Consider the following 13811-nt stretch of genomic DNA (forward strand, 5'->3'; position numbering starts at 1 on the left):
TGCTTCAAGTTTTTTCTCTAGGAAATACAAGAAAAAAAAATTTTTTTTTCAGAAAGCCTTTTAACCCAGGAGGATTATCTGCAGTCCTCACAGATCAGAACTGCCAGTGAGTTTCTGTTTAGGCATCAATCTGGGGCAAAGATGGGAAACTTTGGGAGGTGGACAGACGCATAGCCTGAAGGAGGGGCTCCAGTCCCACACAGCATCTCCGGGGCAGGGTGATGCCCGGCTGCCAGGCGCCGCGTCTGGCGCTGACGCTCTGGTGACGGGGACACAGCTCGCTTTGAATAAGAACATTAAGTATTCAGCATCACAGCTCAGTTCCAGGCCTGGACTCCGGCCCGTGGCACTCAGCCATTCGTCCCCGCCAGCCAGGTTAGGCCAGACCCGGGCTTTGCAGATGTACGTCTGGCCGCCTGTCACACCTGACAGGTGTTTCTCCACTCCGGACCTTCCCGCAGCAAGCGGCCCCCGAAGAGCGAAGGCTCCAGGGCTCCGAGCCTGCCCCGGGGCGCCGAGGAGCAGGGCCCGGCTTTCTGGAGCAGTCCCTGGCGCGCGACTCGGCGCGAGAGGCTGGGACGGGGAGGAGACCTGCGGGGATGGGCGAGGTCGAGGCAGGCGGAGAGGGGCATGGGCAGGGCCGGGGGAAGGGCCGTCGCTGCCGGCGTTACGCTGCCAGGGCCTGCGGCAGGCGCGGCCAGCCTGAGCCGCCCAGGGGATGGGGCTGGTACCAGCCGCTGCCTCTCCCCTCGCCGCCCCGGCGCCGCCTCCCCTCGCCTGGCCGCGGTGTCCGCTAGGCCGCCACGCAGGCTGAGTTCGGGCGCCGGCCCCGCGGCACCTCGCCCGGGACTGGAAGGGAAGACGCAGTGGGGCCAAGGCGGGGGGACCCCTGGAGCCGGGCGGCCCGCGAGTCCCCGGAGCGCACCGCCTCCAGCTGCCGCAGGACCGCGGCCGGGACGGAGCGCCCTGCACGAGCCCCGGGGACCGGCGGGGACCGGGAGGCGGCGCGGGGCTCGGCCCGGAAGCCCCGCAGCTCCGCGCCGCTCCCGGAGGCGGCGGTGGCGGCGACGACGCGGGCTCTAGCGCCCGGGGAGCGTCCGAGTCCATGGCAGGCAGGGACGTGGACGGCCAGGGGCCGGTTTGGAGGAGCGGCGCGGCGCGGGGTCCGGGAGCCCCGGGCGGGCCAGGGAGCGAGGCGGCCGCCGACTGCCCCGAGCCGCTGTCCACTGCTGAAGCGCCGGCGGATGGCGCCGCGCTGCCCGCCTGGATGCGCCTTTACTTCTACGGGATGCACGGCATCACCCTGGACGTGCTGGTGTCCTCAGCCTGGCGCTTCGCTCGCAGCCCGGACCTGCGGATGCTCGGCTTCTCCTCGCCCTACCGTTGCCTCTTGCACTCGCTCACGCACTTCGCCCTGGAGAAGGTCTACCAGCAGCAACCGCGCTGCCCCAGCGCCTTCCTCTTCAATTTCCTCGTCTACCCCTCTGCCCACGTGGGGCTGCAGACCCTGGCCGGCCAGGCACTGCTGCTGAGCCTGGGTGGCGGGCCGGCGGCGCCGGGGGCTCTGGAGCTGGCGCTGCAATACGTGCTGGCTCTCTACCACTGCCAAGTGTTCCTGAAGCGCTTCCTGCGCTTGCGGTACGCGGGGTGGCAGCGCCAGGGCGCGCTCACGGTTGCTCCCGGCGCCCGGACCCCGGCAGCAGCTGGTGACCGACGGCGACAGCCCCGAGACCCCAGGGGTACGGAAGGAGGCCCCACTCGGGGGCTGCCTGACCTGCTACGGTTCCTGTTCTTCGGAATGCACGGCTTTCTGGATGAGATCTTTTTCACCTTCTTTTTCAACGTGCTGGGGCAGGGGGCCGGCGCCACCAGCGGTCACACCTCGCTCTGGTCTTTCTTTATGTATGGCAGTTGCAGTTTTGTGGTGGAAAAGCTCTACTTCCACCTCTACTACAGCCGCGGGTGGGGCACGTGGAAGCGGGTGCCCATCTATGTGATCTTCATCTACGCGTGGGAGTTGTCCTGGGGTCTGGGACTTCGCACCTGCGGGGCTTGTTCCTGGGACTACTCTCACTACCCACTCAATTTCATGGGCCTCATCACCCTGATGTATTTACCTGGTTGGGTATTCCTCAGTGTATACCAGGACCTGCTTTCCAACGTGTTGTGGCGGGTGCAGTATGTCCCAGCTAACTAAGCCACTACTACTTCTACACACACACACACACACACACACACACACACACACACACGGCATTGGATTCCCAAGAATGAATGTGATTTATTTTTACACATTTAAAAGAGTGGTATTTTTAGCCTTTTAGTTTTTATACGCTTTACTAAACTCTTCCAATATTTTAGTCGAGCTTGTAGTTTTTCTATGAGAAGTCTATGTATAATACAATTACTTCGAACTATTACTCGAAAAAAATAACCCAAAGTACTTAACTCCTGAAAAACTTTAAAAGCCCAACAGCAAAACCATTAGATCTTAACATCGGAAAGATAGAGTTTTCTCCTATCTGGGGATAGATGTGTGATAGTAATCTCATTTAAAAAGGAAATTGTTCAAATAAAATGGTTTTTTTTTCTACCAAATTTACAGAATTTTCTGATTTCGTGGTTTTAATCCAACTTCATTTTCATTCTTTGCCATGTTGCCGTGCTATCTGCAGCTGCATGTCTTGTACTCCTGAAACTAACTAGTGTTCTCAAAGTGCCTCCTCTAGCACACGAGGAAACAGAGGCTGACAAATGGGAAGACACCTGTGTGTGGATTCTTTTAAAGGAGCAATCTTTTGTGTCAACTCGGAGAGGCGACACTGTGTTAAGGTGTTTGATCACTGTCCCACAAATGATCATTTTCCAAAGTCAGTGAGCCTTAAACACGAAGTGTGTTAACTCTGATCAGATTCTGTTACCGCTGGCTGTAATATTTATTAGTGTACAATGACGTAAAACATGTGCCCTACATGTCCCAGGGCCACCTCCAATACTGTTCTGACCCCAAACCTTTTCTACCTAGGGCTTCAAGCATATTTTAAAGTGTGCATTGGAATAAAATGAACCCAAATGTTTACTCTGATTAAATTAGGCTTGATTCTTTTCTGTGAATAGAGATATAAATTGCAGGGTATTTCTGTAGTGACTCACTTGTAAACATTTATCTTTTTAAAGGAGATTATGTCTTATTAATTAATAATGTGTTTTTGGAGTTGTTCGCCGACGTTGTTATGCTTAGGAAAGACAGGAGAATTATCCAAGGATGACGATAATTTTCCGTTTTCATGACAAGGATCAATATGAAAACAGCGTGTATTTACTGTATTTTATTTAAAAACAGGGACGACACAGAGAGCGGGACAGGGGACTCCCATCAGCTTCATTCCTCAGATGGAGGCCGGGTGCAGGTGGGAGGTGAGAGGTGGAGGCCAGGGACTGAGTCCAAGCTTCACTTGATATGAACTCGATTACTGGAGTGGTCACTGATGCCTCCCAGGGTCTATAGGAAGCTGGAATCAGGAGCCTGAGCCAGAAAGCAAGGGGAGCACAGACATCTCAATCAGAGTCTTTACTGCTAGGCCAAGCTCCTGGAAGCTTCCTTTCCAAATCACTGGTTTGCTTAGACTATACAAGAGAAAAGAATTTTTATTTTTCTGTTGCAAAAAAAAAAAAAAAAGAGTTTGCAGGGCATATATTTGGCATATCAGATACTCCATCAGCTGTACTGCCTACATCCCACGTTGGAGAACCTGGGTTCCATGAGAGTCGCACCTGTGCTTCCTGCTATTGTGCATCATGGAAGGTAGCAGGTTAGTGTTTGGGTCCCTGTCACTAATACAGGAGACCCTCAGACATTTGGGGAATGAATCCATAGGTTGAAACTTTCTGGGTTTATCTGATTGTGTGTCTCTGTCTGTCCCTCTGTCTCTTGAACTAAAAAAGTAAACAAATAAACAGAAACATTAAAATGTGGCAGGTGTTTGGTACATAGTTAAGCTACTCCTTGGGATAGCCACATCCCCTATCAGAATGCATTGATTCAAGTCCCAATACCACTTTTCCTTCATTTCGGCTTCCTCTTAACACAGACCCTGAGCCTTCTCCCCACGTGAGAGAACCAAAATGAGCTCCCAGACCCTGGCTGCTGTCTTTCCCAATGCTGGCTGCTCAGGCATTTGTGCAGATGGAAACATGTCTCTCCATCTCTCTCTCTTTCTAGCACTCTCTTTCTAGCTCTCTCTCTCCCTCCTCCCTCATTCTTATCCTCTCTCTTTCAAAAAAAAGTAAAATAACATTTATTTTTAAAAGTTCTTTATGTTAAAATGTTAAATGCTTGGTGTTAGAATGGAAAGGAAAATGTGCTTAATTTGACTAAATCAACCTTAGTTTCAAGAGTGTTATATTATTTTGATCCATTATCTGTGATTACAAGCTATGTTATGCCTAACACTATATAATTAATCACATTTGTGAATTGTGAATTGTGTCATGTTCAAACCAATTATTGGAATCAGTCAAAACTGAGAAGAAACTATAAAGTAAGCTAAATGTCTTCAGAGCCTTTGTAAAGGCAAGTGTACAACACTTCAACACAGGTCAAGGAGTTCTGAAACCCCTGGAGGGGAAAATGCGTCAGTATTGACAGGGAAGTAAGACGGCTGCTGAGCCAAATATTTGCAGTTCAAACGTGACACACAGGAATCTGAGGGAAGTGTGACATGGCTCGGATCAGTTCCTAGGACTCACTCCTGTGGATAGTCATGACTACCGAAATACATTCGAAGTGTAGATATTTGCACTTACGCTTACAAACATCCTTAAGGCCAGAAATCCATCAGGACACAGGAAAACAGGCTATTTTATTTTGTTTTGAATGATAATCTTGTCTGAAGGAAAGGTTACCTGTTCTGTTTATTTGCTCCCTTCAAGGAGTAGTTGTTGAGCCTCACTGTTGGCTGGACACTTGCCTGGACACTTGCCTGGACTCTGTGGCTAAAACAGTGAACCAACACAGGGAAGCTCTCTCTCCTCAGGATGTCTGGCTTACATGTGCAAGAGTACTGTTTCAGTACCGGGCTAAGAGAGGCAGTTGTGATGAGAGCTCTCTTCAAAGCTGTCTTTAGTAGATAAAGTTATCAAGTGTGAAACCAAGCACCATCAACAGCTCCCCTACTGGTTTTTCAGAGCTAGTCTTTATGTATGCAAGAAGTAACCCACCTGTTAACTCAGCTCCTCAAATTACATTTCTCCTGTGGTTACCCCACTTCTTAGAAAGTGACAATTTGTTGAACCTTTAGGGAAAAAATAAAGAAATAATCAGATAAATTCAATTTTCTGACTCTTAGTTTAGATACCAAATTGAAAAGACAATATAACAGTTAACATATGAGCAGCACTTGCTTCTGCAAGGATTTGCTGTAGTGTGTGAAGATATAAACATAGTGTGTGTGTGTGTGTGTGTGTGTGTGTGGTGAATCTTTTTTATTCATTTATCCTAACTGCATACCTTATATGGGCATATTGTCTTGTACGCATTTTACGTATACACATACATTCTTATATATATATATATATACTTACATGTCTATACCTATATTCACTTAAATCTAACAATTTTTTTAAATGAAGACAACAAAATTGAAGTCAATATGGATAAAATAAGTGTCCAAACATTTTGAGCATTTGGATTTGAATCCAAGAACACAGAACTTCAGGGTCTGTTGCTAAGCACAATGCAGTGATATCCCAGTCTACTGATCACCATGATTTCATCTCGTCTCTGGATTTCGTTTTACGTTCTGTATTGCCCTTCCACACTTAACATATGCAAGAGCAGCACCATTAGCAGAGAGGCACGCTCATGCTGTTGTCACACGCAAATAACCAGGACACCAACAGTAACATGCACACCTGACAGTCAGGTTAGTGCTAATACTCCAATGATCAATCTTTATATTCAGGCATACTTTGAAATAGAAGGAAGAGTCTCTTGAGCACAAAAACAGAAGAATGATATACTAAAACGCAAATACCTCATGTCACAAGCCATGCAAATATACCTGACTATTGCTGTCTATTTAATATTGTACTCAAAATGAGTGTCATTGTAAGAACCAAACAGAAGAAAATTAATTTTTTTTTTACGGAGACATTTGCGCTGTTAGTAAATACCTCAGGGTCTTCATCCTCACTTGAAAAACATAACAACAACAACAAAAATACATAATTTTCCTTCCATGCTTCCCTCCATGTCATCTAAACCTAAAATTTCTTCTTAGAAATGCTGTGGATTTTAAAACAATTCCATTTGCACTCTGATTCTAAAAAAGACTGTAAATTTTTAAATGTGAGCAATGAATGTAGTTTCTATACCCAGCCCGACGCGATAGCCTAGTGGCTGAAGTCCTCACCTTGCACACGCCAGGATCCCATATGGGCTCCGGTTCTAATCCTGGCAGCCCAGCTTTTCCCATCCAGCTCCCTGCTTGTGGCCTGGGAAAGCAGTGGAGGACAGCCCAAAGCCTTGGGACCCTGCACGCGCAAGGGAGACCTGAAGAGGCTCCTGGCTCCTGGCTTCGGATCAGCTCAGCTCCTGCCTATGCAGCCACTTGGAGAGTCAATCAGCAGATGGAAGAGCTTCCTCTCTGTTTCTCCTTCTCTCTGTATATATGACTTTCCAATAAAAATAAATAAATCTTTAACAACAAGAAGTTTCCATACCATGCCAAGATTTTCATGAGGTTCGGAGTCTCAGTATTGTACACATTTCACTGATTCAGTGCACTGAACTGTGAACATTCTATCGCAAGTATTTGACATCCCATGTTTCAGCTCAGCAAAGTACAGCTTAGGAAAATATGAACTGTTCTGTTTTGTTTTGTTCTGTTTTTTGCCATTTTAGAAACATCCCTAATTGGCTAATTCCATGCCTTGGGGAGGATTTCTACTATCTTGAAATAGACTATTAGCATAAAAGTGCTGGTTCTGTTTCAGAAGGATGGCAAAAAAGAATTTCAGTGGACTGGTTTGGTTCTTTTTCTGCTCCTAAAACACATTTTAAAAAAACAATACATCTGGAAAGAAATGTATGTGTATGATACAGAGACAGAGTGATAAATTAGTCACTGTTTTATATAAAACAAATGCATTTTAACAGATTTTGCTTCTATTAAAAGGCACTAAAAGTCCATTCCTTTTAAGTTAATCTTGCCTATAGAGATCATCCAAGCCTGCTGAAATCTTGGCCACACCTTCAAGTGGGTGGCGCAAGCAATGCCCACCCAGCTCCTAGCTGGTTTAGAGACCACCAATGGGGCCCAGCACCATAGCCTAGTGGCTAAAGTCCTCGCCTTGCACACGCTAGGATCCCATATGGGCACCGGTTCTAATCCTGGTGGCCCCACTTCCCATCCAGCTCCCTGCTTGTGGCCTGGGAAAGCAGTCGAGGATGGCCCAGTGCTTTGGGACCCTGCACCCACGTGGGAGACCCGGAAGAGGTTCCTGTTCCTGGCTTCGGATCGGCGCAGCACCGGCCATTGTGGTCACTCGGGGAGTGAATCATCGGACAGAAGATCTTCCTCTCTGTCTCTCCTTCTCTGTGTATATCTGACTTTGTAATAAAAATAAATGAATCTTTTAAAAAAATGAAACAGGTGGAGGACTAATCTAGAAAAAGTGATAGTAGTAACATCAGTGACTCGTTGGAACAGTTTGTTTATAAAGTGGAGAAAAACTTGTTGCTGAGGATGAATATGGTGTAGAGGAAGATTTTCTGTACTTTTTATACTCAAAATTGGAAAATTTTTGTGAATGTTGAATAGAAATATAACCAATATGGTTGCTCAATAGGTTTAAGACACAAAGAGGAAGAGGACATCCAATTTCATTTCCCAAGTACTTAACTAGTGGCATGGGGAAAGCAAGCACTACCATTCCCTCAGAGAGACCTAGATGAAACTCCTGGATGCTGGTTTTGACCTGCCCCAACCCCAGCCCTTGCAGCAATCTGGAGGGGAACCAGCAGATGGAAGATCTGCTGTGTCTCTCACTCTCTAACGCTGACCTTCAAATGAATAAATATTTTTTTTAAAATTTCAAAGTGTGAATAGAAATCACATTGCTCTTAAGATTACAGACAGCTCAGCGTTTGTCTGCTAAGCATGACTTGTCTCAGTACTTGCAATTCTCAGAACAATCCGACAAGGTATGGGCACTGTTCTCATCTCCACGTTCAAGGGCTTTTCCACCACTGGGGCGCAGGAGAGTTCACCAACTTTCCCAGGGTCACAGTGAAAGTAGCAGCATCTGGATCATGCAGCCTGAGCCCCAAATAGCATTCTCTAAACATGCGCTCTGAAGGGTCCAGGGAAAAGAAAATGTCAGAAGGACAGAATGGAGAGGGACAGGACACGCTGGCGTTCATAGGAATGACACTCCATCGCAGCATTATTTTTAGGCACCGTTATCTGCCTTATAAAGTTCAGGGCTGTGTCACTAGACAGCAGAAAGAGGGGGCATCCTCCTAGTTTTGTCCTTCTAATGTTATATAACCAACTGGCATCCACTTTTATTCTCTAGGGAAGAGATCTGTTTTGTCCTTGTCTAATTTTAACCTTTCTAAGAATTTGTACACAGATTTTTAACTCAGCCCTCTCCCATTTTAATTTGCTTTCTTCTAAATATGTCTAGCTTTCAACTCTGTAAATTTATTTCCTGGAGACAGTTGATTGCAGACACTGCATTTCCGGGAGTCAGAGAGCAAGTCTCCTCCAATACACCGCATTTTCTGAACTATGGTTTTGAGACAGGGATTGAAATAGTTGATCATGTGCAGCCAAGACTACAAAATCAACTTTTGATGTATTTTAAATGGTGTGCCATAAACAGCAACTACATTTCCACTAAACTTACAAGCTTACAAGATATTTATTTCCATTTCAGAAACACAAATTCCTAATTCTATTTCTCATTGTTTTAGAAATTATGATCTATAACTAACTCTAAATATGCTTTTTGAGGGTACTTGGGTTTCTTAGCCAAATGGTTCTCCAGAGTCCAGAAAATCTTATATTACTGCATCAAAATCATAACATTTGAACACAGTATCAGAAGGAAAGTTTGACCTCAGTGTTGGAAATTTACACATTCAGCCTGCCTCTCTCCAATTAAAGCACTACACTATAGACACTTCTCACATCACGCTTTGTCTTGAAAATCACTAACTCACAGTAAGCACTGAAAACAGAATGAGTGAAACTTTCAGTTGAAGCATCTAGGTGAATTTTGTAGATCAAATAAAATCCAAATTTTTATTTTTTTAAATTCCTTTGGAAAACAAAGGTGGGAAACTTAGATATAGAAAGAACTGCTAGCTACTGATGCACTACCCCAAATGCCCACAACAGGCAGGGCTGGCCTTAGGCTGAAGCCAGGAACTTGAAACTCAGCCTGGGTGTCCAACTTAGATGGCAACAACCGAAGTACTTGAGCCACTATCTGTTGGCTAGGGCACACATAAGTAGGAACTTCAGTTAGAAACAGAGCAGGTGTTCAAACCCAGGCATTCTGGTATGGAATGTATTTGAAACAATATGTTAATTGGTAAGATAAATCTTTGTCCCAAATTCCAGATTTTAAAACTTTTCTAGTCTTTTGAGTAATACAGGTAACTCAATGCTTAAGGAATTCTACTGGGGATTCAGCTGCTGCTGCCAAATAGTTTAAGGAGATCAATAAAAGCATGATTGAAGCTAACCATTCATAATGACCTTTCTAAAGCACCTTATTTTGCTAAACCAACTTTTCTTGAATAGACCCATTCACTACACCTGTTACATGTTGATGAATTACTCTAGAACAGGCTTATCCAACAGAACACTCTGCAATGAGAAATTCTGTGTCCGCACTTTCCAAACAACTGGAATGATATGGCTGAGGTAACTATAATGTGTTACACTGCTCTATATTATGTGCAGTAGTTCTTTAGGACTAGCTTAATAAAGTGCCACAGATTGGATAACTTAAAGCAAGAGAAATGTGCTCTCAGTTGTGGAGGCTAGGAGTCTGTTATCAGGACATCAGGAGTGACACCACCCCTGTAAAGCCTGCAGGACGGAGTTTTTCTTCCCCTTCGAGCTCCTGCTTATTAACAGCAATCTTTGATGTTCCTTATTTTGTGGATGATTAACTCCAATCTCTGCCCTTATCATCACATGGCCATTGTGTATGTGTGTGCTGCAGTCTTAATGTTTGTGCACTTGCTATACACTAAATTCATACATTTAAACCTAATCCCCAAAACGATACTATTGGAGGCTGATCATGTCATGAGACTGGGGCCTCATTAGTGTGCTTCTAGAAGAGACATCAGAGAGCTCGCTCATGCCTTCCGTTTGAAGTCACTGTCTAAAGCCAGAGAGCTGACTCAGACCAGACACCAAATTGATCTTGATCTAGAACCTCTCAGTTTCCAGAGCTGCAGATGTCTGCTGTTTATAAACCACCTACAGTGCCTCATTAAAGGAGCCAAAGACACTATGTCCAAAGTCCCCCTTATTGTAAGTATAATGGCAGATGCAGGGTCCCTCACCACACCTTGATTTATCTGCAACAACCTCATTGCCTACGTCACCCAACAAGAATAACAACTCTCTCACGGTGCTCTTCCGGTATTTAGTGTTTCCCAAGTGTTTCAAGCACTTGGAGGACCAACTCAAGAACTCTTGAGCTCTTTCATTTTGTTTTATGCTTTGGATTCTGTCACATTGAACCTGGAGAAATACTGCCTGAAACTTCATCAGCTAACATGCAACCAATCCCATGTTTCACTGTAACCACCTTATTATTAACAACAGAAGCCCCACTTCTGCCCAGGGTATGCACTTACTCAACAAACATAAAAACTTATGAGACAGAAAGGATTATTGATTGTCTTTAATAAAGAGATAATCAGAATGTTATTACATTTTTATCATAGTTTATATCCATTTTTCATTTCCTCAGACTTTAGAAGAAACAGATTAATAGAATAGTCTCATATTTGATCACCTTAACACCTACTCCTATACAATTTACTCTAATCTTTAAATACCATTGCCACCACTTTGAAAATGAAATTAAAATTAACACTTTATTAAACTTTGTCTAATAGAAAAACAACTGCTTTAGCTCATGTTCATTAAGTTCATTAAGTACCTAAGATTACCAATTATTCCTTTACAAAACTCTGACTTGTTCTTACATCAAAATAGAGCAAAAGCAGCTTAATCATTTGCTTTGGAATGACTCTGTTTCTAACAGAGCTATTAGGAAATCCAGATAGATTTCTCTGCCTACTTTTGAAGTTGTAGTTTGACTAGAATTACCAGTGGCTACCATTACTTCTTCTTATATCTTTTTTTTTCCTCTGTACTCCAGCACTGCTCTGGGGTTGGCATTCATGTGACAATCAGCTGCATGAGATCTGCTTACTCTTCTGTGTCCTTTACAGTTCTGTGATTTAGCAATTCTCCTCTAAGGACTTGCCGTGTCTTCAGAGAAAGATAGTTGAGGCTATCACAGTTATTCTTCCACCATAAGAAAACTTCCCTGTGGGCAAAGTTGCAGCAAGCTTATCTGTCATTTTTTTTTTCTGTAACATAAGGGGCACCACTCAAATTTCTCTTACCTATTTTAGAGTTGTTTTATTTATTAAATTTTATTTTATTTGAAAGGGAGAAGAGAGAGAGAGAGAGAGCACGTGAGCTTCCATCTGCTGGTTCATTCTTCAGGCTCTGGGAAGAGCCGGAGCTGAGCTGAACTGCAGCCAGCAACCTTAAATTCAATCTGAGTCTGCCATGTAGCTGAATAAGACCCAAGTACTTGAGCTGTCATCTGCTACCTTCCCTTAGAGATCCCCCTCTGGCGAACTCTCTCTGCTTGCTCCCTCTGTGTCTTTCCCAGGAGTTCACTCCCCTGGGTGTGGAGCCCATCGCTTGACATTTCAGTTACTATTCGATTAATGAATAACCCTCTCCCGTGGGAACTGGAACTTTCCCTAGCAGTATCCAGATATATTCAGATAGAAACTAACCTTTCCTTTTTTTTTTTAATTTTTCAGTTATCTTTTCAGTTATCTCTGAAATCATTCCTTATTGAGCACATAATCAATGATTAAAAACTTCCACACATGGAGAGCATGAATTTAAAGTACACAGTAAATGTGCATACTGACTTTTCAGTTCACTACCCATTAAAATTTTACTGTCAAATTATGGAAAGCCAGAGCTACATGACTTATCAGGGAGGAAAAACATTTCATAAGGCCACAGTAACAATGTCACTAGCACTCATTAGTGTGTTCACTTGCTGCCTGTCTCTATTGTGGACAAGAGCACATTTTCTTCCTTAGTCCTGTGGGTCAGATCTAACTGAATTTAAAATCAGAAAGTATTTTTAATTTTAATTTTTCAATTTAACTCTCATTTATGTGTCTAAGAGACAGACAGAGAGAGAGAGAGAGAGAGAGAGAGAGAGAGAGAGAGAACAGTGCTACCCACAGCTACTCTTCCGAAACTCCCAATGTTTGGGGCTTGGCTGGGACCAACTCTAGAAATCAGAAACTCCATTCTGGTCTTCCAGTCGAGTGGTAGGGCCAGTACTTGGGTCAGCATTAGATGCCTCCCAGTAACACACTAACAGAAAGCAAGAATAAGGAACACAGCCTAGATTCACTGATATGGGATCCGGGCAATTGAAGCAATACCTTAACCACTGCATGGAATACTTACCCCAGGAGACACCTCTTATGCCTGAAGCAGGTAAGGGTTTATTGGGCTTTCCTTAAAACAAACAAACAAAAAATCTAAGAATTTCACATCATGTAAGATCTTTTTTTTTTTTTTAAGATTTATTTATTTTTATTGGGAAGGCAGATTTACAGAAAGAAGGAGCTACAGAGAGAAAGATCTTCTTACTGCTAGTTCACTCCCAAGTGGCTGCAATGGCCAGAGCTGAGCCAATCCAAAGCCAGGAGCCAGGAGCTTCTTCTGGGTCTCCCATGTGGGTGCAGGGTCCCAAGGCTTTGCACTGTCCTCTACTGTTTTCTCAGACCACAAGCAGGGAACTGGAAGAAAAGTGGTGCAGCCATGACACAAACTGGCACCCATATGTGATCCCAGCAGATGCAACACAAGGGTTTAGCCAATAGACTATCACACTGGGCCCTAATGTCTTTCTTTAGAGTCTGATTGGAATTAAGCCGTATTTTCAATTTCATTTTGAGGGAAGCACTGAATACTCTTTCTGCACGCTTCAAAAATAAGTTCTGTATTTCTATGATTTATTTATTTGATAGAATTACAGGGACAGAGGGAACAACAGAAAGAGAGTCAGAGAGAGAGAAACAGATCTTTTATTTGCAGGATCATCCAGACGGTCACAATCGGCAGCATGGACCAGGCAGAAGCCAGAATCTCCATCCAGGTCTCCCAGGAAGGTGGCAGGGGCTCAAACACTTAGGTCATCTTCAGTTTCATCTTCCAAACCTTTATCATGGAGCTGGGTAGGAACTGGAGCCCCTGTGGAATTGGTGTCCTTAAGGGGATTCTGGCATCTTCTGCAACAGCTGTACCCACTATGTCACAGCACTGGCCCCATTAGTTCTGTATCTAACCAAACTGAGAAACACTAAACAGTCTCGCTTTTTCTGCTTTTCCTGTCTCTTCCTTTCTCTTTTCAGATTTAAAGGGTTTTTTGTCTTACAGCATAAATGTCAAGATGTATAGAAGTACACATGTAAAAGCTTCCAATGACTTATTTTATATTTAACA

At 44.4% G+C, this 13811-nt stretch overlaps 1 protein-coding gene across 1 annotated transcript; it reads left to right on the forward strand.

Moving 5' to 3' along the window:
- Positions 1 to 1105: 1105 nt before the first annotated feature.
- TMEM229A (transmembrane protein 229A) lies at positions 1106 to 2537 on the forward strand. Its single transcript, XM_004592492.4, has one exon. It carries the CDS (start codon positions 1106 to 1108, stop codon positions 2195 to 2197), a length of 1092 nt encoding a protein of 363 aa, XP_004592549.2. The 3' UTR covers positions 2198 to 2537.
- The last annotated feature ends 11274 nt before the right edge of the window (positions 2538 to 13811 follow it).

The sequence above is a fragment of the Ochotona princeps genome, chromosome 25, assembly GCF_030435755.1.
Source record: "Ochotona princeps isolate mOchPri1 chromosome 25, mOchPri1.hap1, whole genome shotgun sequence".
Classification (NCBI taxonomy): domain Eukaryota; kingdom Metazoa; phylum Chordata; class Mammalia; order Lagomorpha; family Ochotonidae; genus Ochotona; species Ochotona princeps.

Bases quoted from the DNA above. Each gene is read 5' to 3' on its own strand.
- TMEM229A (XM_004592492.4), top strand. From the start codon at position 1,106: ATGGCAGGCAGGGACGTGGACGGCCAGGGGCCGGTTTGGAGGAGCGGC.